At 41.0% G+C, this 25,143-nt stretch overlaps 1 protein-coding gene across 1 annotated transcript in view; it reads left to right on the top strand.

Annotated features, from left to right (window-relative positions):
• Nucleotides 1–25,143, top strand: part of LOC145348875 (protein diaphanous homolog 3-like) — a 527,933-nt gene that overhangs the window by 68,184 nt on the left and 434,606 nt on the right. The window contains exon 5 of the mRNA XM_080196908.1: nt 10,464–10,600. Within this exon, the coding sequence (XP_080053034.1) occupies nt 10,464–10,600 (137 nt within the window). The remainder of the gene's footprint in view (nt 1–10,463; nt 10,601–25,143) is intronic.

The raw sequence follows: 25,143 nt of genomic DNA, 5'->3' as shown, positions 1-25,143 counted from the left end.
CATCAAGGGATATGGGGATAACACGGGAAAATGGCATTGAGGTAGTTAATCAGCCACTATCTAATTGAATGGTGGAGCAGGCTTTTGGGTATGAACAGTCTACTCCTGCTATGTTCCTGTGAAGGTTACCATATCAGGTTTGGCTATTGAATTGGAGGGCTAGTTTAAAGAGTAATAATTTGGAAATAAATCCTAGGAATGCTTGAGAAACAGTAAATGAGTTCTTTAGTTGTGATTATCATGATGCAATGAACTGGCCAAAGCAGAGAAGCAGGGACCTCGAATGACATGTGATGCAGAGAATCTGTGGAACAGGATAAAAATAATTATAAATTCAAGTTAAGTTATATACTGATTGCAAACTTTTAGTCCCATGATGAATATATTAGTTGTGGACTCATTTAATTGTGCAGTGCTGGATCACACTTGCAGTTCGTATGTAGAACAAATTGGTGCTTTGATTCATGAAGTTTTGATTCATGAAGAGACAAAATCTTAAGGGATATAAAAGTATTGTTGGCATTAGATTTGGTGATGACAGCACATTGAAATCACCCATTTGTAACTTCATGTTAGGTAACTGGAATAAGCTATTTTATAAGTAGTTATGTCACCTCCAATGAGATTCTTTTGCTAAGTAAACCTATGAAAAAGGCACAAATAGAACCTCATGGGACATAATAAGACTTGGTAATAGAATCATAGAAGTGTTACAGCACAGAAGAAGGCCATTCAGCCTGTTGTGTCAGTGCTGGCTCTGTGCAAGAGCAATTAATTCTGTTCCACTACCCTGCCTTTTCTGAATTGCATGATTGAATCTGCTTTCACCACACCTGAGGTACTCTGACCCTAATCACTTGTTGTGTAGAGAAGGTTCTCCCTGATGTCACCATTGCTTTGTTTCCACTTACCTTAAATCTATGTCTTATAATTATTGATCCTGGGACCAATTTTTCTCTATCTACTCTCCTATCAACTTCCTCTTCTCCAAGAAGAACAATCTCAGCATCTCCAACCTATCTACTGACCTAAAGTTTCTCATCCCTTGAGTCATTCTTGTGAATTTTTTCTGCACCCTCTCTAATATCTTCACCTCTTTCTGAAGATGTGGTGCTCAGAACTGTGTGCAGTATTTCATCTGAGCCCAAACCAGTGTTTTATACATCTTTATCATAACCTTGCTGTGTACAATATGCCCCAATTTATACAAGATCCTGTAACCTTTCTTAACTGCCCCTCAACCTGTGCTACTCATTACTTCCCAAGTCCTGTTCTTGCAGTTGCTCTATGCCCTTTATTAAGATTGTCTGCCCATATTCTTCCCATCAAAATTAATTCACGCTTCTCAGCAATATATTTCAACTGCCACTTGCCTGCTTTAAACTGAACTGAAATATCAATTTGTATGCACCACATCAGAGCCTGATTCTATAGGTGTTGAACAGAATGCTTGACACTGCATCTAACTCACTAGATTGGCACAAACATTGCCTATTCACCAGCCCCCTTTTCGCCATTTTTTTGCCTCAGATAGTGGAAGTATAATTCATCGAGTCTTGTTACTTGAACTTCTGTTCAGACGAATAGCAATTAAAGGTTAAACAGCAGCATAAAGTCAATGCAGCAGATTTCACTTAGAATTATATATTTAATCATCCTTGAATATAAAAATAACAGTGTGACATTTTGTTAACTTTCAGTGATACCAATCCAAACAGATGTCACATAAAACCTATGTCTTAGTTTCACCTAAATAGCACAGAATCTTTATACATCCACTTCATGCTGAGGAACCCAGAAGAACAAGGAAAGACTGCCTCATTTGTCTGCCAGAATCAGTTGCATCTGGATTTGCAGTTTATCACTCAAGCCAGTTCATAATTAGTTCATAATTCATATATTTTAGGATATAACTTTTAGCTGTAGGAATTAAAACTTAAACACAAGTTAAGTGAATACTTGGTTAAGAGACTGATGTGCACCCAATGTAAAGGCAGATCAAACAACCCTGTGTTTAATACCAAGTTTTATCTTTCAAGCTCTGAGTTGGAATCATAGATTAGTTGCACCACAGGAGGCTATTTAGCCCATCATGTTAATGCTGGTTCACTGAAGGGCAATTCACCTTGTGCTGTTCCACTCCACAAGTAGTCCGACAAGTTGACAATGGACCTCCCTGCGGTAGTGCTGTTTTCTACTGTGGTGCCGGGGGAGGCTTGGTTGTTGCTGGCGGCGATGCCGAGTTTTTCAAGTTTCCTGTTCTTGGTGTGCATGTAGGTGGTGTAGTTTCTTTGTCTCATCTGCTTGGCAGAGTTTCGCAGTTGGGGTCTGCATCCTGGACTACACACTTCAACCAGATGAAATCGAAGTTCTCAGCCGAGGGCTCAATTTCTGCCCTAACACCAAAATGGATCCCATCAGTCTTGCAGCGGACTCAGAGGAATTCATCAGGCGAATGAGGCTGCGGGAGTTTTTCCACAAACCCCAAGAGGCCTACAGCGAACACAGTGAGACAGCCGATGAACCAGAACAACCGACAGAGAGATCCGCAGTGCAACAACCTAAGAGGAAGGAATCCAATTGGACTCCTCCGGAAGGCCGCTGCCCTCGACTGGACTTGTATGCCCAAACCATCAGGAGGTGCGTTAACACCAGATTCATCAACCGCACTCACAAGACAGCCCCGAACATCACCCAAGCACAATGCAATGCCATCCACGCTCTCAAGACAAACCGCAACATTGCCATCAAACCAGCAGACAAAGGAGGGGCCATCGTCATACTGAACAGAACGGATTACTGTAAAGAAGTGTACCGACAACTAAACAATGAGGAACACTACAGACAGTTACCCACAGATCCGACCAAAGAACACACTCGTCAACTCAACAATCTGATCAAGACCTTTGATCCGGACCTCCAGAGCACCCTCCGTGCTCTCATTCCATGTACTCCCCGCATTGGAGATCTCTACTGCCTCCCAAAGATACACAAGGCAAACACACCTGGCCGTCCCATCGTATTGGGCAATGGAACACGGTGTGAGAACCTCTCCGGCTACGTCGAGGGCATCCTGAAACCCATTGTACAAAGAACCCCCAGCTTTTGTCGCGACACTACGGACTTCCTACTGAAACTCAGCACACACGGAGCAGTTGAACCAGGGACACTCCTCGTCACAATGGATGTCTCGGCGCTCTACACCAACATCCCCCACGACGATGGCATTGCTGCAACTGCCTCAGTACTCAATGCTGACAACTGCCAGTTTCCAGATGCAATTTTACAACTCATCCGCTTTATCCTGGACCACAATGTCTTCACCTTCAACAACCAGTTTTTCATCCAGACACATGGAATAGCCATGGGGACCAAATTTGCACCTCAATATGCCAACACCTTCATGCACAGGTTCGAAAAGACTTCTTCACTGCACAGAATCTTCAACCAATGCTAGACACGAGATACATCGATGACATTTTCTTCCTTTGGCCTCATGGTGAACAATCACTGAAACAACTATATGATGATATCAACAAATTCCACCCCACCATCAGACTCACCATGGACTATTCCCCAGAATCAGTTGCGTTCTTGGACACATGCATCTCCATTAAGGACGGTCACCTCAGCACCTCACTGTACCGCAAGCCCACAGACAATCTCACAATGCTCCACTTCTCCAGTTTCCACCCTAAACATGTTAAAGAAGCCATTCCCTATGGACAAGCCCTCCGTATACACAGGATTTGCTCAGATGAGGAGGATCATGACAGACACCTCCAGACCCTGAAAGATGCCCTCATAAGAACAGGATATGGTGCTCGACTCATAGATCGACAGTTCCGATGCGCCACAGCGAAAAACCACACCGATCTCCTCAGAAGGCAAACACGGGACACAGTGGACAGAGTACCCTTCGTCGTCCAGTGCTTCCCCGGAGCAGAGAAGCTACGACATCTTCTCCGGAGTCTTCAACATATCATTGATGAAGACAAACATCTTGCCAGGGCTATCCCCACACCCCCACTTCTTGCCTTCAGACAACCACACAACCTCAAACAGACCATTGTTCGCAGCAAACTACCCAGTCTTCAGGAGAACAGTGACCACAATTCCACACAACCCTGCCACAGCAACCTCTGCAAGACATGCCGGATCATTGACATGGATACCGTCATCACACATGAGAATACCATCCATCAGGTACATGGTAAATACTCTTGCAACTCGGCCAACATTGTCTACCTGATACGTTGCAAGAAAGGATGTCCCGAAGCATGGTACATTGGGGAGACCATGCAGACGCTACGACAACGGATGAATGAACATCGCTCGACAATCACCAGGCAAGACTGTTCCCTGCCTGTTGGCGAACACTTCAGTGGTCACGGGCATTCAGCCTCTGACCTTCGGGTAAGCATTCTCCAAGGCGGCCTTCACGACACACGACAGCGCAGAGTCGCTGAACAGAGACTGATAGCCAAGTTCCGCACACATGAGGACGGTCTCAACAGGGATCTTGGGTTCATGTCGCACTATCTGTAACCCCCGTGACTTGCCTGGGTTTGCAAAACCTCACTTACTGTACTGTCTGGAGACAATACACATCTCTTTAACCTGTGATCAGTGCTCCTTCCACTCACACTGTCAGCCACTTCAGGTCTTGAACAGCAGGTTAGGTGTAAGGATTCGCATTCTAATCAGTAATCTCTAAACTGTCTGTGCTTTATATGCTCTGTCTGAGGCCAGAACTCTCCATTCACCTGACGAAGAGGGAAACCTCGAAAGCTTGTGAGTCCATTATCAAATAAATCGGTTGGACTAAAACCTGGTGTTGTCAGACTTTTTACTGTGTTTACACCAGTGCTGGCATACTCACATCATGTCTTTTAGTGGAACCAGAGAGCCTGGAAAAGGCAATTTTATCCATTAGGAGATAAGTTATTCATATGGATTGCAGAATCTAGCGACGCTGTTCGCTGGGGGTCCGTATCCTAGAAAGGGCGTGAACCTGATTTCATGTTGTCATATCTGAGTGTATTATTAAAGGATCTGATGTCACAGTGTCCAACCATGTGCATACTGCCCTCCAGGTGGCATGATGTCATACCGGTGTGAATCATATTAGTTTTCAACAGCAAAATCCAGTTACGATGACCATTGTGGGAGAATGGAAGTACCTGTCAGCCCCGATGTTGAGGGACAAGGCTGGGTATTGTCTCCTAGCATCCTGGCAGTGCCAAGGGGGCACATGGGGTGGTAATGGTTTACCTTCCTGCATTGGGGTGTGGGTGATTTCCTCTTGTTAAGAGTGGCATGAGGGAGGGGGGGTCCCTTTTGCAACATATGTCATCTGTATACTCATGTTAGGCAATTGGCCTTTGGATGTGACAGTGCTCTCTGTATGTCATGATCACTCAGCTTACCACCATTCAGTTCTTGATCCATTGCAGCCTGTTCTGCAGAACCACAATGTAAAATACGTAAGTATATGAGGCTCCTCATCACATTCTATCAGCCACGCAGATTCTGAGAGTTTTCAATCAAAACTGATTAATTGTGAGGAATGAAATTTAATAGTTTGATTATCATGTTGGATCACCAGTCTTAGAATCACGCCATTCTGAATGGCGCCCTCTTTTGGAATACCCTGTATCCCCACAATTCAAGTCGATTTTCAAAAGTTGCTAACGATGCCTTAGAGTTCTCCCGAATTTCCACCTGATACCTCAGCCTTGATGAAAGCCCTTCTTCCTGCATGGGAAGCATTTATATCTGCATAAAACACTGATGTAGCCTTGGTCCTCTCTAGGGCTGGTGGGACTATTGCCCAGCATAGCAGATAATTTGCAATGTTTCCCATTGACTAATTGATAGAAACTGGAACCGCAAACTATCTGAAGCAATGCTTTGCATGAACTGCCCATACCAGTGCAGTTGTTAACTTACAGTTTGATTGATTTGTTAAGGTTTTATGCAGCATTTCATCTATCACCGCCTAATTCCTTGCACAGATTTTCTGGCTGTGGTATTCATAATTACAATGTTCATGTTTTCACACATCTCTAAACTTGTCATTAATAAATTCCCCTTCATTGTCATCAGAAAATTAGTGGATGCCCCAAGTCCAGTCCCTGTCCATTCCTGTGTGGATTTATCTACAATCACCTTTTAGCCCTCGCCATGTTTTACTCTAGAAAGACTAACTCTGATTGTCAGGTCTGTAAAGTTGAAATGAAAATATTTTTCTTTTGTTCTCTACTTTTAGATGCATCGCAGCACCTTGACTGAAGTCATGTGCCACTGGAAGGCTTACAGTAGGACCTGGCAATGTCTTCCAATACTTTTTACATATTTCACATTTTGTATGAATCTCACTGATGAACCTTGTATACTCTTCATCAACTACACCCATATCCTTGGTGATTTTTCACATGAATTGTCTTGTGCAGCTTTAAGACAATTTGCTTTTTTCCCCTGTGATTCTTTTCATCTGTGTCATTATTGCTTCACTGGCATTCAGATGAGAATCAAGGTGACATTTTTGCCCATCTGTTGCACACACTGAGTTACAACTATGATCTGACACTGCACAGTTCAATGAAAATGCGATTAATACACATCACCTGGTTAAAGCTTCTTATGATGAATATAATTCCATCAGACTGATCTTCATTATTATATTCAGCCTCCTAATTCTGTATTATGCATCACTTACAGAACCAGCTTGAAGGGCTGAATGGCTGCCTCCTATTTTCTGTGTTTACTTCAAGAGTCCTGTTGTTCTGCTTTAGATAGTTCACTGCATATTGATATTTTCAGTCACACCTGAAGCACCCATTAACTGTTCCCTCGGCAGTCCTGGGGTTCATTCACCCACTATTCCAATCTCGTCATCTGGTGAAGGAGGAGATCAGAAGAGTCAATCTTTACTAAATTTTAGATTTTTCTTCCTCCAGAGTGAGACATTACAAATGTACAACTTGTAACTTTGCAAGTCATCACCCGTGTATATAACTGTCTATTCTGTTAAACTAATGAAAGGGGATGACAACCCCTAATGGGGCAGCTGTCTCTTTATATGTGCACAAATAATTATCCAATAAATATTTCTGTCACTTCTTGACTTAATGAAGATAAACGCTCTTCTTGAGACCTTTCAACATCCACGTTCCATTAATCCCAACTCTTCTCACATTTTGACCCGTCTATTCTATCTTGAGACTCTTGCTCATCTATCTCTCCATCTTATTATGTATTAACATTGGCAATCTGTGCCAATTTCATTTTCCACTAACAATTGAGTTCCCACTAACAGAAATATTCATTAAACATTAGGCTCAGCTTAAAATATACAACAGATCTATCTTAAACTCTCCATCAGTAAATCTTGTTCACATGTTACATGTATATAAAAATTTACACAATTATGATTAGCACTTCTTGTTGTTCATGTCTGGAATACCTAGATTGATGCAAATTGCGATTAAAGGTTCAGCATTTGATAAAAATGTGTATAAAAGAGAAACAAGTGATGTAGTATTGCAGATTTTATTTACATTTTTGCATTTGGGTTACAGCGTGAATGACAACCTAACACTTAACACAGCAGGAGATAGTTCTGAATAGCCAGCACTAGTTGGAAGAATATGAAATGGTGACCAACATTAAAAATTACAGGTTGTCAGTATTGATGGTTTTAATTCTGAAATAATGTAAGATCTTGGAGAACAAAATATGTTGTTACTCCATTTACCCCATTGACATGATAGAAAAATCATATCTAACTACACAAATTGACTGTGGAACATTTATTTTGTATGACTTCATGCTATGCAATGATAGCCAACAAAAATATGACACATACATGTATTATTGAATTCAGCATGGTTCTCTAGCCAGGGGAAACAATGTCACAGTGTCAAACATATGAAGTGAGGTAGTACTCTCTGCTTAAGTCATCAATATAGATTGTAAATAGGAGGCCCAATACTGGTCCTTGTGGCACACCCAACTTATAACCTACCAACTTAAATATCCTTTTTATTTCCATTTTGTACTTATCCATTAACCAATCCGCTAGTGTGTTGGTATATTACCCCATCTTAGTGAACTATTAATTTAGTATTGGCACTTTCTCAAGTGCCTTTTAGAATTCAAAATATATTACGTCTACTAGTTTACCGTATTTCAATACATTCTCCAAAAACTCCACTAAATTTGTAAAATGCAATTTTCCTTTTGTCAAACCATGTTGACTCTGTTTGAACAGTTTGTGGCCTGTCACCAGAGGCTGTAGCTTGAGAGTGCTACTCTCGTCAAGCATCGCTGTCCTGGAGACTCTTGCACTCTTGCCATCTGCCATAGATGCATTGAAAGGATTTATTGATTGATGATCAACCTGTTTGCCGATGTTATATACATATCTTCCATTGCCATTAGGTTCTGGAGTGGACACCTGAGCTCCTGTCTGAGGCAGGGATGCTACCCACTGCACAGTATCTCTTCCTTCGTAATAGATTTCAGTATTTTCCCAATTACTGATGTCAGACTAACTGGCCTGTGATTCCTTGTTTTCTTGTTCCCTCCTTTCTTTACTAGCAGTGTTACATTTGCTAACACCAATCTGCTGGAACCATTCTGAAATCTAGGAAGCGTTGGAAAAACTTAACCATGCATTCACTATTCCTGCAGCCAATTCATTTAGAACCCTTGGATGTAGGCTTTTGGCTCGTGGGGATTTGTTGGTTTCTGGTTCCTTAAGTTTCTCCGAATAATTTTTGTTTGCTGATATTAATTGCCATGAGTTCCTCACTTTTATAGCCCCTCAGTTAACTTCTATTTCTGTTGTGTAATTTGTGTCTTGCAGTTTGAAGATGGAGTCAAATACTATTAGTGATGACACATTTCATTTCAGTGTTACTTTGCTTTAGATAAACATATATGATTTCAAAACTGTGCTGCAAGCCTGACCACTTTATGACATGGAACTGATTGCTTAGTAATCAACCGGTGTCGAGCAACTGGTGTTCAGTCTGACGGGCACTTTGATGTATTGAATGCTGCTGTTCCACCAGAGAGAAACCCCATGCTTCTGTGCACTTCCTTGAAGCAGTGTTGACTTGTTGGTAGAATCAGGGAAATGTCAAGACATGAGGTTACAGATTTTGGTTGCACACTGGTCTGTTTCAGCTAATGGCCCACAGTGCCACATGGAAGCTGGGTTTTGAGCCTCTAAATCTGTTCTGAGTTTATCCAGCCACCACCATGGTAGTGCTACACAACCCAATGTGGGTATGCTAGGTGTGAGGACTTCACCTTCACAAGAACTGCTCTATTGTGACTCTTATCTGTACTGTCATGGACAGCTGCATTCCCAGGCACTGGCCCATCACCCAACCAGGAACTAGGAATTTGGACATGCCCATGAAGAGCTATTTGGGGCGCTAAGCGACTCAGTTCACCGCTCCACTCTGGAGACTTTGACTGCCCTGGGCAGGTGGGGGTCCAGTTTGGCATTGCTGCTGTGATTCTGCTTTTCCTCACGGTTTACCCAGCACTGTCCATCATCTTGATTGCTGTGCTCCTTTAATAGGTTAGAATCTGCATTGAAAGGAGAGAGAGGGGAAACCATGACCAAAGGTAGAGATTGCACACAAAGTGAAAACAAAAGAGAAACAATTCACTGTCAAACTGCCTACTGCTCCTCCAGTCAGAGACTGTTTCTCCCATGAATTTGTTGTTACAAGCTCATTGTTGAGTCTATCAGAGGCAACTGTGGGGGAGAAATGACTTGTGAATGGAGGAGCAGCTTTTATAGGTCTTTCATTGAACTTAGTTATAGTTTGAACACTGAATCACAGGCTGCATATGGCAGCTTGGTGAGCTGTTGGTTGGACAAGCCTGGTCTAGAGTTTAAGTAGTTAAAAATACAGAGCTCTTAGCAAAGTATAGCAGAGTTAATGCGCAAAATATTTTATTTATCCTTTAATAGGATGCTGACGATTCTTGCAGGGCCAGCATTTGCCCATTCCTAATTGCCCTTGAACTGAGTAGCTATTTCATTGCTCAGTTAATCAAATTATTGTAGGCTAGACCAGATAAGGACAGTAGCGTTCCTTCCCCGAAGAACATTAGTGAACTGGATGCGTTTTAACAACAATTGACATCGGTTTCATGGTCATCATTGGACCTTTAATTCTAGATTTCTTTTTCTTGAATTCAAATTCCACTATCTGCCATGGTGGGATTTGAACCCCAGTCCCCAGAACATTATCCTGGCTCTCTGAATCACTAGTCAAGTGACAATACCGTTGTGCAACCACCTCCCCATGTGACACCATCTGACAGTTTATGCACTTTGAGTCCTTTCTTGGAGTACAGTAGATGGATCATCCACTATTACATCTCTGTACCCTAATCAAACAAAATGTTTCAGTATGATCTTTGTTATTTTTCAGGGCAGTTTGAAGAACAGACAGTACGCTGCTACTTTACCACATGAGTTCATCCAAGAGCTAAAATCAGGTGTTGCAGATGAAAGACTTCTCAGTTCTCTGGAATCACTCCGGGTATCTTTGAGCAGCAATCCTATCAGGTAATGAAAGTATCACAAATGTATGAATCAGGCACTCAGAGTAAACCTTATACATGTACTGAACTTGCAGCCTTACAATTTGTTAATTTTATAATAAGTTTCTTCTTAAAGTGAGTAAAATTAGCACTAATCACAGGTGCGTAAATATTTACCTGCTACATTAAAGCAATCTTTCTTGCCTTTATAAATTGATCATATTAGAAAACTGAAGTTATTTAAAAACTAATGTATTGTTCAATTTCTGAATGACTATTCATGTAGTTGGAGGAAGATAAATTTGATTTTATGTAACTTGTAATTTTGACTGAGCTGTTCATTCACACTAGTTTTATTTTGCAATTCTATATTACAGTACAATAATGTGGACTGTCTGTTCATAAATTAATTTTGTCTTGTGATCATTTAGAGACAGAGAAAAGAGAAACCATTCAGCCATTCATGCCTTTTCCAGAAAGAAAAAAGTTATGCAGCTTAGTCTCTCTTTGCAGCTCTTGGTCTGTAGCCCTGTGGGTTTACCTTCAAATATAGTTTTCCTTGCTATATTTGGTAGACTTCTGTTGTTACAGATTTTGTTGTTGGAGGACTGTTGAATTGTAGAATTAAAAAAAAACTACAGGATGAGGCCATTATGCCCATTGGGCCTCTGCTCGCTCTTTATAAGTGTCGTCATGCTTAGAATCACCACTTTTTTCTGTAATACTGTAAATTTCTCATTGTCAGGTGTTAGGCATTAGAGATGGTTTTAAGTAATTTATATTTCTATTTGTGAATGTGTTAGGAATAAGGTATGGCTTTAAGCTTAAACTTAATTTCTACTTCTGCTTTTGTGTGTTTTGAAAGGGTTAAGAGCTTGTGTTTTTTTTTAGTTTAAGTTTTTAGAACTCTGAGTCTGTTTAGTTGCCTGCATTGTAATGCAGTTTTTATAATCCCTTAAACAATACAAGGTATAAAAAACTAGGCTGTTGCTAAGAAACCAGGGACCCCTCTAAATAGCAAGAGCAGTTGAGTCAGTTTTGGAATCAGACAAACCAATGGCAAGGAACATTCCACAGGCACTGTATAGGAGGGCAATATGAAGGGACATAAAGCAAGTCCCAGAAACCAGAAAGAAGGACAAAACTAGGTTCCAAGAATAGCTTCTGGTTGAAGGAATAAAGGACAGGAATCTAGAAAAAAGGTCCAGTTCAGTGAAGTCAAGAATGAGGAACAGAGAAAGAGAGGCTCCAAGGGCTGCAAGGTACAGACTTGAAATAATTGCGGGAAGCCAGAAATTCAAGGTAACAAAGATTACTGACATATCTTATATGGCCTGTGAAGTAGTGGTATTCTGTTGGCATGGCTGGGTGCCTGAGAGATTGCTTTGAAAGCAAGCTGGAATGTATGTGGTATTCCAGGGCAGTGGAACAGTAGAAGGAGAGGTTGAAATCTTGGAGATGGATCCTTGGTGAATTTGAGAAAGTGTTGTTTGGGAAAAGATTTCAAGGCATGTTCGTTCAGAGTCGGGATTGGAAGCCCTTGTGTAGAAGACAGTGTTCCACCATGACCAAGTTGAATCACAGTGTATCGAGCATCTGGAGGGAAGGGGGGGAAATTGATGCGTGTTGTTTTGGGTGGCATCGGTCACTTGATTTCAGAGTGTTGAGTGTCTGACCACAGCTTGGCTTACATGCACTATATACTTAGTGGGAATGTAAGAGTATAAATAGATCTTGTAATTTGTGTTATCCTTACAAATGCTGGGATGAAGGAATATGGCATTATTGGTCATCTTTTGTTTGGTGAATGTTTTCTTCTTTTGTTTAAAGTTCATTGGCAATTCTGAGATTGTTCAGCAGCCTCCTTCCACGTATCTAAACAAAAGATAAAGGTTAGGCTCCATCCAGGGGTCTGATTTGTCTGGTAGTAACAATTCTGTACTGGGCAATCTACTAGGCTGCAGTTGGAACCAAAGAACCTAGAAAATTGTGGTTTCCTGTAACTCAACAGGGAGGCTTATTCAACAGCTGTGCACTCTGTAAAACTCAACACAAGACTAAATCAACCTGGCGATTCTTGTCACCAGTGCTCAAATGACTCACCTCTGAAAGGGACTCTGTCCCAACATAGCACCTACCAACTATAGTACATAACATTCCCTCCCCCTTTACTTTGAGACTTCCCCTAAGCAAACAACCCCAGTATTTACATTGTTCCAAAAGCAACACACATGCATAAGCAACAAAACTATTTACATAGACATGCACAGTTTCCATTAGATACACAAACATGATGCACATTTAGGAAGAAAATCTGTTTGGCAGGTGCCTGTTTTACACCGGTTGCCTTATTTCTGGTACAGGATTGTTCCCCACCTTAGAGATACTGGGGACCTCAAGTGAAAGGGGTTCGTCCCTATGGAGCGTACAGATAAGTTTGCTCAGTTTACAGGTGGTTTGCTCCAGGGAAGGCGTGCTGACTTTAGGTAGTAAGGTGATGGATGTTTCCAATACTTGGGGGTGTGCCACTAATAGCATTAATAGCAGTATATCTTCTCTAAACCATCTCATCCCTGGCCTGGCCTGTGCAGGATATGGGCCCTGTCTGGGCTAGTAATGTGGCAGGTACCCACTTGTCAGTTGTACTCTAACTCTGGGCCAGTATTTGCTCTCCTTGATGGAAAAAGTACCTCTTGGAGTTGGTTTCACTTCTGGACATCTGGGCTAATCGGTTTTTCTCAATAATCTTGAGTTTCTTCAGGTCTCAAGACCAAATGTGGTTTGTTGCTTCCTTTTTACCAGAATGCTGGTGAGTTCTGAGTACTGGCATGAGGTGTGTTTTGGTAAATGGTCAGAAAGCAATTGAAGCATTGAACTAATGACCCCTTCTGCTTTGAAACTTTCAACGAGTGCTTCAAAGATTGCACCAAGCTTTCTGCAAGACATTGGTCAAGGGATGATATGGTGCCAACTTAATGTGCCCAGTGCCATTCCATATGTTCTTTAAGCTCCTGTGTGAGGAACTGAGAACTGTTGCTGCTGACAATCTGCTCAGGTCACTGAACCTCGTGAGCATTTCATCTAGTTTCCCAATGGTCAGTTGAGCTGAAACTGACTTCATTACAGCCACCTCCAGTCACTTGGGTATAAACCACCACCAGCAGTATTTGACCCTCGGAGGGTCTGGCAAATTCAATGTGGACACATTGCCACAGTATGTTGGGACATTCCCAGTGGAGTATTGGCGACAGTAGTACCACGTTCCTGACTTTAGCACAAGTTTGGCACAATCTGGCTTTTTTTTTCTCAATCTGAGCATCTAAACTTGACCAAAGAAATAGCTCCTGGAGAGTTTCTTCATCCTCACCATCTTGGATTCAATTGCTCCAGCACCACGTACCTGGAAGAATGATCACCTGCATCTTCCGTAGTAAGCAGCCATTCTGAACTGACAGCACCCACTACCAGGACATACATGGCTTCAATTCCAGATGGTTCCTACCAACTTTTCCTTTCAGGACCAGGTCTATCACTTGGCTCAGACAGGGTCACATCTGGTATCATTCTTCACTTGTTACCGGCACATTTTCAGTTTGGAAGAAGTTGAGAATCTTCAAACACTATTAGATTGCCAGCCACTCGACAAGGACAGCCTGGACAATGCATCTGTGTTTATGTGTTGCTCTGGGTGCCTGCATTTGACATCATACGAATGTTTAGAGAGGAGAAGTGCCCACCTCTGAAGCCGACTGGCCATCATTGAGGGAATCCCGGAGTATGGGCTGAAGCTGGACAGGAGTGGACAATGATCCATCAGCAACATGAAATAGTGGCCATAGAAGTGGAGATATAATTTCCTTGCATCGAAAATGGTGCTGAGGGCCTCCTTCTCTCGTTGTGCACATCTCATTCTGCACTGGTTAAAGAGTATGAAGCGAAGATAATTGGCCTCTCCGCTCCATGGGATAGGATGTGTGATAGCACTGTGCCAGCCCTGATCACATGCCAATTGCAAGGGCAACTTGGGGTCAAAGTAAACCACGATAGCCGATCTCTGAAGCGTCAGTTCGTCAGCTCGATATGCTTACTCACAGTCCTGGTTCCATTTTTAAGATTGACCCTTACCTAGAAGATTGTGTAATGGCTTAAAGAAGGTTGTCAAATTTGGAATAAATTTGCCATAACAATTTGTGATATCTAGGAAAGATCTTAATTTGTACACAGTGTGTGGAGGATCATCCATAATTATCTCTGTTTTTCTTTGTACCTTGAGAAGCCTCTTAGGGCTCATCATTGACAATAAGTATTCTATCAAGTTCTGGAAGAAGTCACTTTTTTTTTAAATTCATAAGCTGTGTGCTTGGAGATGTTTTAAGGTCTCCAAGATTCTTCAAGTGTTCTTCCTCTGTGGAGCTGGTGATCAAGATATTATCAAGGTGGCATTGTAACCCTTTGAGTCCACTGAGGACTTGGTTCATTGACCTCTGAAATAATGCTGGGCTTATGTGATCTCAAAAGGGAGCCTTTTATTACAAAACCTGCTGCCATCAGACTTTTGAATGGACCTACCTCGTATTAAGTTGATCTTTCTCTACACCTGAACTATTACACTAACACTACGTTCTGCACCCTCTCCTTTTCTTCTCTATGTAAGGTATGCTTTGTCTGCATAGCGCACAGGGAACAATACTTCTCCACTGTCTACTCATACGGAACAATAATAAATCAAAATGGTCAGAAGGTGATGGGATTTAGCTACCACTCTCATCTGCAGGTAGGCCTGCGAAAAATCAATCTTTGTGAATTTTTGGCCTCTGAATAGATCTTCGATCAAGGGCAATGAGTATTTATCTGCACATAGAGCTGGATTTTGAAGTCACCACAGATTTAATTTGATCCAATCAGTTGCTGTCACTGGTTTAATTACGCTCGTGTCCACCAACGTCATTAGTTCGCTTCTACTTTTGGACAGATGGTATAAAGAACAGTGCATACCCTCAGATTTTTGTGTTGACTTTCTGGTTTCAATTTGAGTTTAACCTGGACTCCTTTCATTTGAATGCCTTTGAAAACACTGTGGTATTGATTTAAAGTTTATTTATTAATGTCACAAGTAGGCTTACTGTTAAAATCCCTGAGTTGCCACACTCCGGCACCAGCCAAGTACACTGAGGGAGAATTTAGTATGGCCAATGCACCTAACCAGCATGTCTTTCAGACTGTGGGAGGAAACTGGAACATCCAGTAGAAACGCATGCCGACAAGTGGAGAACATGCGGACTCCGCACAGTGAACCAAGCTGGGATCAAACCGGGTCCCTGTTGCTGTGAGGCAGCAGTGCTAACCACTGTGCCACCGTGCTGCCCATAGGATGTCATGTAATTAATTCCTGGAATCCCCAGTTTGTCAGGCTGGACTAGACTTTGAAGCAAATTTAAAGCTTTGCTGCTTCTAGTTCTGAGGAACACCAGTACTACCAATTCATCTGCAAATTTATTTAGTATATTATACTACTATATTATTGTTTATTATATTATATTATTATGTAATAGCTGAATCTTTCAGTGAAGGCCTTCCAGTCTTCCGACTCTTCTCAAACGGTCGCATGGCACCAAATTGAACTCTCTTTTTGTTTTCTTTTAACTTTGAGGTGCATGACCAGGTCCTTTTTGCCTTCAAAACCTCCTTAAGTTTGGGATTTTTGCCTTGGGTTCATCCCCTGAGCCGAATTGCAGCAGCTTTTCTTTAATTTTTAGCTCTGAATATGGAACTTCCTTTCTCTGGCTTCATGCCTGAGGTTCTCTCTCAATGTAGCTTGTGGTGAACTTCGCAAACCTGGCCCTCCAGATTTGCCTCAGAGTCAGATGTGGTTCCTCTCCTGTTGGTCTAATGTTGGAGCAAGCTAGTGAGGCCCCTGAAAATCCCCCTCGTCGTTAGTTATTCTGCACTGGGCAGTTTACCGTGCCGCAGTTGGAATCAAAGGACAGATAAACTTGTGGTTTACTGTAACTCAGCAGGGAGGTTTATTGAACAGGTGTGTACTCCATAATGCTCAATACGCTGTGGGCAGCATTGTGGCACAGTGGTTAGCATTGCTGCCTCACAGCGCCAGGGATCTGGGTTCGATCCTGACTTGGGTCACTGTACGGAGTCTGCATATTCTCTCCATGTCTGTGTGGGTTTTCTCTGGATGCTCTGGTTTCCTCCCACAACCTGAAAGATGTGTTGGTTCGGTGCTTTGACCATGCTAAACTCTCCCTCAGTGTATATGAACAGGTAGTGTGTCGACTCGGGAATTTTCACAGTAAATTCATTTGCAGTGTTCCTGTAAGCCTAATTGTGACACTAATAAATAAACTTACAAGGTTAAACCTAAAGCCTGCAAACCTAGCTGATGATATCATCAGTATTCTTGTAACTCGATTCACCATTGCGTACTCCAAAAATAATACGTTACAGCCGCGTCAGGTTGGGATCATAACACAAGTAAATATCTAACTCTCCTTCAAAAATGTTGGTATCAGCCTCTCTTGGTTTGATGTTTGCTTCTCAAGGCTTTCTACTCAACCCACCTGATATTTCTCTGGAAATATTGGGAATTATTTCAGCCTCTGGTACATAATTTGGCCATGATAGAATCCACCAGATTTTCATTTCTATTTCTTGTAATGACAAAATCAGCATTCAGATTATTATTAATAAATTACAATTGTTAGATTTGGAATTGGTGACCTGATCAAACCAACCTCCAGTTTGAGAATTCATCTGTTCAAGTAGGGTGTTTGGAAATGCAGTATGCAGGCATTGCAGGACATCACAATTGGATGTAGATTTTAACAGGCCAGCTTGATATAAATTGTTCTGCATCGTTGAGAAGAAATGCTACAAATATTCCAGACATTACGCAATTTATGTGCAAAAATATTTCAAATTATGATAGAAAATTTGCATATGTTGTTGCTCATTAATCCCGAACAATGTTTGTTTTGAGTAAATGTCTGTTTATATGTCTATAAAGTGACCAGATTTTGTTACAATTTACCAGCATTGTGAAATGGATTTGCATTGAATGGATTGCATGCATAGCCAATTTGAAAATTGATCTAAGTTTTGATACTTTCCAACAATCCATGTATTTTGTTTCCTGTATCATTTTATATACTTTATCAATAAGTAAGAGCTATTATCCTCACTGTGAACTTTATACTCTTGGGTGCGAAATAGATACGAATGCTGATAAAAAATTATTTCTAAGTGAAACTTTTCATAGTTTTTATGCTGTGACAGAAAAGGAAAGAGAAATAAAAACAGCATGCTGGAAATGTGAAATAAAATATAATTAGTTCCAAACAAGAGTCATTATGGACTCGAAACTTAAAGTCTCCCTCCACAGATGCTGTCAGACCTACTGAGTTTTTCTAGTATTTTGTTTTCATTTCAGTAACAACTTGAAGTTGCTATATTATCATTGTACCAAAATTATTCAAAGAAGAATTTTATCGTTTATGATAGTGTGCTAAGTAATCCTTGTTTGGCTGTTGAAACACAATTGTTTGTGACACTTTAAGTGTGTCAAATTTTCTCCCTAGTGCTTAACAAATGATAGCTAGACCTTGTTTGAACTATCAATGTATTTACTTGAAACCTGGGAATAAACACTGGTGAGGATAAATACTGGAGAAAGAATTAGCCAACAATGAATTAAAGCAATTTGTGCAAGCTGCTATTATTAGATCAAGTTTTAGCGAACCAAGCCAAGTTTAAAGATCAGCTACGCCATTAGGTAAGAATCTCATTTTAAATGGAATGTAATGGGTTTACAGTAAGTTTGAACATTTACGTTAACACTATAGAAGTGCATTTTCATTACCTGGTTTAATAGAAGCTTAAAATAGATGTGCAAAAAGCAAATGCCTATGAAAATAATTGCCCCAAACCTTAAAATTTGCTTTGTTCTTGGGAGAAAAAATGTGATTCAACTAGATTTAAATACATTCGAATTGTGAATTTCACTAATTAGTCATTTCAGAAGCTATTTCTTCAAAAGAAAGGTCCTGCTTTTTCCTGTGGGTTCCAGAAAACCTGACTGTGTACTTCTGCATCTTCTGAAATGCGCATCTAACCCAAATGTGACTTTGCGCAGGATTTTTGTCTTTTCACAAGTGGAGATGGTAACATAATGGTGATGTAATTGAACTGGTAATTTTGAAACCAAGGCTAATGCTTTGATGATATAGGTTCAAATCCCATCATGACATCTGGTGGAACTTAAATTCAATTAATAAATCTGGAGTATAAAGTTGGTCTCGGTAATGGTGACCATGACAACTACCATTGTCATAAAATTCCATTTGGTTCGCCATTGGCCTTTCAGGAAGGAAATCAGCTATTTTGACCTTGTCAGGCCTACATGTGACTCCAGACCCACATCAATGAAGTTAACTGCTCTCTGAAATGGAGAGCTTCAAGGAAAATACCTCAGACCCAACCAAAGTATTCCAAATAAGTTGGAGTTGGCCATGATCAGAGGCCGGAGGTGAGCTTTTCTTGGTGGTGCAGCTGCCATGTTAAGAGGTGGACACACATGGACCAGCAGTGAAAACAGCACAAAGTGCACAATTATGATTGCATTTTAGGTCACTGTTCTTTTGATTTTTATTTTGATTTTATAAGTATGCTTACTATAACTTCAATTTATTATACCGTTATGTCTTGATACTGTTTATGGAAATTCATGTCAACTCTGAAATAGTTTGGCTTATCCATTGTTCTCATTGTCTCGCGAAAGGTATTGATTGCTGCTGATGTCAGATGCTATGAATGCTGAAGACGTAGATTTTAAACCTGGAAAGTTCAGGTTGGCATGGCATAATAACACACTGAAGATTGTAGTTACCTGCTAGAATCTATAATCTTAATTTTAAAATAACTTGCATAGTGCGCATATCCTGTCAATCTTTTACATTATAAATTCCTAAAACCACATTTATAATGGTACCTGGGATATGGGATCTCAGTTAAATGGGGCAGATGAGAAAAGCTGGTGTGTTCTCCTCTGGAGTAGAGAAAGTTAAGGTTTTATTCAGTCAAGGTGTTCAGAATCATAAAAGGTATCTACGAGGTAAATGATACTTTTTCTGGTGACAGGAAGCTGAAAGACATGGATTTAAGGAAGAACCAGAGGATAGCAGATTTGTAGTTCACTAGCAACTTGTCTAGTGGACAAAAGATTGAAATGTGAAGCAGAACTGTTGCTTGTTGTATATTCTGCTTTAGATGTTGATTAAAAAGAATATGGAGTTGATGCATGTGGGTTTTGTAGAAAACACCAAGAGGGCGATACGGTGGTACAGTAGTTAGCACTGCTGCTTCACAGCTCCAGGGACTTGGGTTTGATTCCCAGCTTGGGTCACTGTCTGTGTGGAGATTGCACATTCTCCTTGTGTCTGCGTGGGTTTCCTCCCACAGTCCAAAAACATGCGGGTTAGGTTGATTGGCCATGCTAAAATTGCCCCTTAGAGTCCTGAGATGCGTAGGTTAGCGGGATTAGTGGGTAAAATATGTGGGGATATGGGGGTAGGGCCTGGGTGAGATTGTGTTCGCTGTGGACTTGATGGGCCGAATAGCCTCTTTCTGCACTGCGGGGTTTCTAATATTCTATGAAAGTTTTTATTCAGAGCTTTTCACCGCACTAGATGTTGACTAAGACAAGGCCTGCAAAATACCTGTTGATGTCATGGACTAATCATGCAATCACACTCTCTTAAAGTGGCCACGCAACAACGTAACAACTCAAATATATTACATTGCTGCAACAAGGCACAAGAAATGTATGACTGAATTTCTCTCAAGATGATCTCAGTTTAACGTTTTGAGTGGATTTCTGAGACTAGTTTTATGCACTCTTCAAAATTAGAGTTGAAAATGGATCTTTTTTTGCCAGAGGAACACCTAAATTTTACCTTTTTAAAGGGATGATGAATGTAATAGGAAGTGAAGATTGTGTGGTTTTGACTGGATTTCTTGTGTTTTGGCAAAAATTAAAATTCAGGAATTTATAACCTAATGGGTTTGGAATAGATTACCGATGCAATTGGTGCTACCTCTTTTAAAATGTGCTGAGAAGTTATTAAATGCCAGTTCCCTGCATGAGAGATAGAAAGAGGATACAGATCATTGCACTCTCCACAGTTGTTTGCGTCAGGTGACTTTCGGCCTCTGCACATTTTCTTTCTCATTTCTTGACCGTTTTTACTTTGGTGATTCTTGCTACACCATCTGATAGATCACAGTAAAGCAGCATCAATATTGGCAAGATAAAAGGAAAATACTGGAAATCTGAAATAAAATCAGAAAATGCTGCGAGTATACTGTAGGTCAGACAACTGTTGTGGAGAGAGAGAAAGTGTCATGTTGGACATTGATGCCAGTGTTAAGATATGAAGAGGGGTGACTAAATACATTGCTCACATTAAACAGATGGTGTGAAGAAACTGAACCTGGTGTAATTTTTGTATGTAATACATCATTAAGATATTATCATAATTATCAAAAGGTTTTATGCTTGTTTGTACCAAAAAGCATCTTTATTATAATTATTCATTTCTTGAGTGCACATGGCTGGCCCCACATTTCCTTATCTCGCTGATTAAAATGTATTGCCCACCTCATTTTCTGTTTACCAGCCGGGGGAAAAAAATCTTAGCATCTAAACTGTCAAACACTTTAAGAATTCTATTGTTTCAGTGAAATCACATTGTGGTATGCCTTTAAGGGATGGTAGCCATGCATTCCTGTAAGTAGCCAGCAAGGAGATAGCAGCCATGCATGGCAATAAGTTGATTACGTACATAGTTATGAGTAAACAATGAGTGGTTTATTTTTAACCATATAAGCGTCTACACTTCTGAGGCACCAAATTAACCTTTTCAGCATGGATTCTAAAATCCCTGAGAAGCTGGAGAAGGAACCCAGATTCTCAACGATTCAGAAACCAAAGAAACCAGCCTGACCTGAGACACATGAGCTTAAATTGAAGACATATTTAGAGATCGCTTGAATGAATAGCTCCATGACAGATGAAGAGGCTGGAGGACACCTAGGGCATATTGTGCTCTGTTGCCAGATGTAATCAAAGGAGGCAGGGCCAAGGAATCCAGCCAGATCGCAAAAAGGCTTAGCAAATTTTTAAGAAGGAGAAAGCGCTGAAAAAAGTGAATGGAAGTAGAGTCACGAGTCCTGGCCAAATTGTGAGAATGTTGAACAAAAAATATAGTTTAATAAAATCTAAACTTATCTTTTAAAATAGGCAGCAATCAGAATCATACATGGTGCTGCAGTAACTGGTCCCCAGCCAGCACCATAATGTGGTGGCTGAGTATAGTTGTAACAAAAATAGCTGGTGGAGTAACAAATAGAATGAAAATTGATATCAAGGTGATTGTAAGGTTAGAGGAGCAAATTGTCAGCAAATACTTTTTTGTGCTATGCAGTTGTAAAAGGCAGCCCTGTAGAGTAATGGTGGTCAGCAAAACTGACAGATGTAGGAAGAATACAGATGAAGACCAAAAATGGCAGCTACAGAGCCACAAGAAAATAAACAGTTGAAAGAGCAGGTAATTGTCCGTCAGGATTAAATGCAAAAATAACCTTTCAGCAGCATGAAGAAATGAAGACTTTTTTAAACAGCATAGTACAGTGCAGAAGAGGCCCTTTGCCCCATCGAGTCTGCACTGACACATTAGAAACTGCTGAACTCCCACCTAGTCTCATCTGCCAACATTTGGCCCACATCCCTGATGTTATGATGAGCCAAGTGCTCTTCCAGGTACTTTTTAAAGGATATGAGGGAAATAAGAAAAATATATCCATTTAGAAAAAACAGCGATTGATAGAAAATTAAAACTATCAGACCCATTTTTGCTAAAGCAAGGGCTAAACCAGACCCAAGATTAGGAATCTTGGAGAATAATATTTTTTAAATTATTGGAGTGCATCAATTTACAGCACAAGTTATGAAGAAGTCCAGACTAATACTTGGTGTGTAAGCTGATGTAGAAATTATAACGCAGCACATTGATCAAACCTCAACCAGCTTCGATTAAATATTAAATGCCTTTAGTGAGTGTTTAATCTTTAAGTTGAGGCCCATGCAGAGCTTATAAAAAGGCATAGAAAGCCAAAGCAAAGTGAAGAGAAAGCAAAATACCCCCCCGAGCATAATTGTGCGAGGGCACCAGAAAGACGCAGAACTTTCTGGGAGTCTCAGGAATCTATATTGTTGGGATGGCTGACATGGAGGTTCCAAAGGCTGCCTCTTTGAAGACACAAAGATGTTTCTAGAACTGTACCAGCAGCCTGTAGTGAACATAAAAAAGAAAGCTCTATAGCAGCCAGAGCAAGATGAAGCAGAAATATAATCAGAAAATGAAAGCTGAACTGGAAGTTTGAAGCACAAGATTCAATTTGGGTACGTATCTTTGGAGATGTACAGTGGGCTGCAATTTCCAATGGACCATATTTCAGAGACAACACAAGTGCCAAGAGTAAATAACAATCCTTAACTCCATGGTTGGCAAATTAAAGTGCAAGCCTCGAAAACCTATCCAGTAAAGACATGCAAAGAAGTTGTGGGTCTGAAAGAATCAATACATAGCAATGGAGAAACATAAACTAAAAACATGTTGAATACTACTTCAGCAAAAGCAGCTTTGGAGCTATCAGTAATTGCAATGCACTGAATTGAAGTGTGTTTTGACAAGAGTCAAGCCAATTTGCACAAGAAAATAAACAGTTGAAAGGGCAGATAATTGTCCTTCAAGATTAAATTCAAAAGTAACCCTTCAGCAGCATGAAGAAATGAAGACTTTTTCAAGCAGCATAGAATCGTACAGTGCAGAAGAGGCCCTTTGCCCCATCGAGTCTGCACTGACACATTAGAAACACCTGAACTCCCACCTAATCCCATCTACCAGCACTTGGTCCACATCCCTGATGTTATGATGTGCCAGGTGCTCTTCCAGATACTTTTTAAAGGATATGAGGGCACGCGCCTCCACCACACTGCCAGGCAGTGCATTCCAGACCATCACCACCCTCTGGGTAAAAAGTTTTTCCCTCACATCCCTCTAAACCTTCTGTCTCTTACCTTGAACCTATTTCCCTTCATGATTGACTCTTTAACTAAGGGAAACAGTAGCTCCTTATCCACTCTGTCCATGTCTTTCATAGTTTTGTACACCTCGATCAGGTCACCCCTCAGTCTTCCCTGCTCCAACGAAAACATCTGAAGTCTATCCAACCTCTCTTTATAACTTAAATGTTCCATCCTGGATTTACCAGGACAGCATTCTGGTAAATCTCTGCACCCACTTCAGTGCAATCACAACATTCTATAATGTGGCGACCAGAACTGCAAACAGTACCCTTGTTGTGACCTCAGCAAAGTTCTATACAGCTCCAACATGACTTCCCTGCTTTTGTAATCTATGCCTTGATTGATAAAGGTAAGTGTCCCATATGCCCTTTTCACCTCCCCACTAATATGCGCTTCCGCTTTCAGAGACCTGTGGACAAAGATGCCAAGGTCCCTTTGTTCCACAGAATGTCCGAATGACCTACCATTCATTGAATACTTCATTGTCAAATTACTCCTCCTGAAGTGTATCAGTTCATATTTTACAGGATTAAATCCCATCTGCCTCTTTGTCCATTTGACCATTCCATCTTTATCTTCTTATAGCCCAAGACACACTGCCTCACTGTTAACCACCCATCCAATCTTTGTGTCATCCTCAAACCTACTAATTTTACCCCCCGGCATAGTCATTAATGTCATTTATATAAATGATGAGTAATAGGGGGCCCAGCACAGATTCTGTGTTATGCCACGAGACACTGGGTTCTAGTCACAAAAGCAGCCTTCTGTCATCACCCTCTGTCCCCTACAACTGAGCCAATTTTGAATCCACTTTGTCAAATTCTTTTGTCTCCCATGTGAATTTACCTTCTTTACAAGTCTCCCATGGGGGCCTTGTTAAAGGCTTTGTTGAAATCCATATAAACTACATCGACTGCACTACCCTTGTCTACACACCTGGTCACCTCCTCAAAAAATTCAATCAAATTTGTTAGATATAGCCTTCCTCTGACGAAGCCATGCTGACTATTCTTAAACAAGCTTTGCCTCTCCAAATGGCGATAGATGGTCTCCTTCATAAATTTCTCTATTCGTTTCCCTACCACTGATGTGAGACTCATTGGTCTATAGTTCCTTGGTTTATTTTTCCAACCCTTCTTTAATAGCAGAGCCACATTAGCCATTCTCCAGTCGTCTGGCATTTCCCCCGTGGCAGAGAGGAGTGGAAAATTTGAGTCAGAGTCCCTGTAATCTCTTCTCTTCCTCCCCTCAACAACCAAGGGCACAGTTCATCTGGATCTGGAGGTTTATCTGCTTTTAAGACTGCCAACACCTCCAATACCTCGTCCGTCCTTATGTCAAGTATTGGGGTAGGTGGGACCTGTCCGGGCGGGATGGGGTTGGTCTGAACCGTGCTGGGACCAGAGTGC

The sequence above is a fragment of the Carcharhinus amblyrhynchos genome, chromosome 10 (assembly GCF_965287045.1).
Source record: "Carcharhinus amblyrhynchos chromosome 10, sCarAmb.v2.hapA, whole genome shotgun sequence".
In the NCBI taxonomy this organism is placed as follows: domain Eukaryota; kingdom Metazoa; phylum Chordata; class Chondrichthyes; order Carcharhiniformes; family Carcharhinidae; genus Carcharhinus; species Carcharhinus amblyrhynchos.
This window is presented reverse-complemented; position numbering and strand designations above follow the sequence as displayed.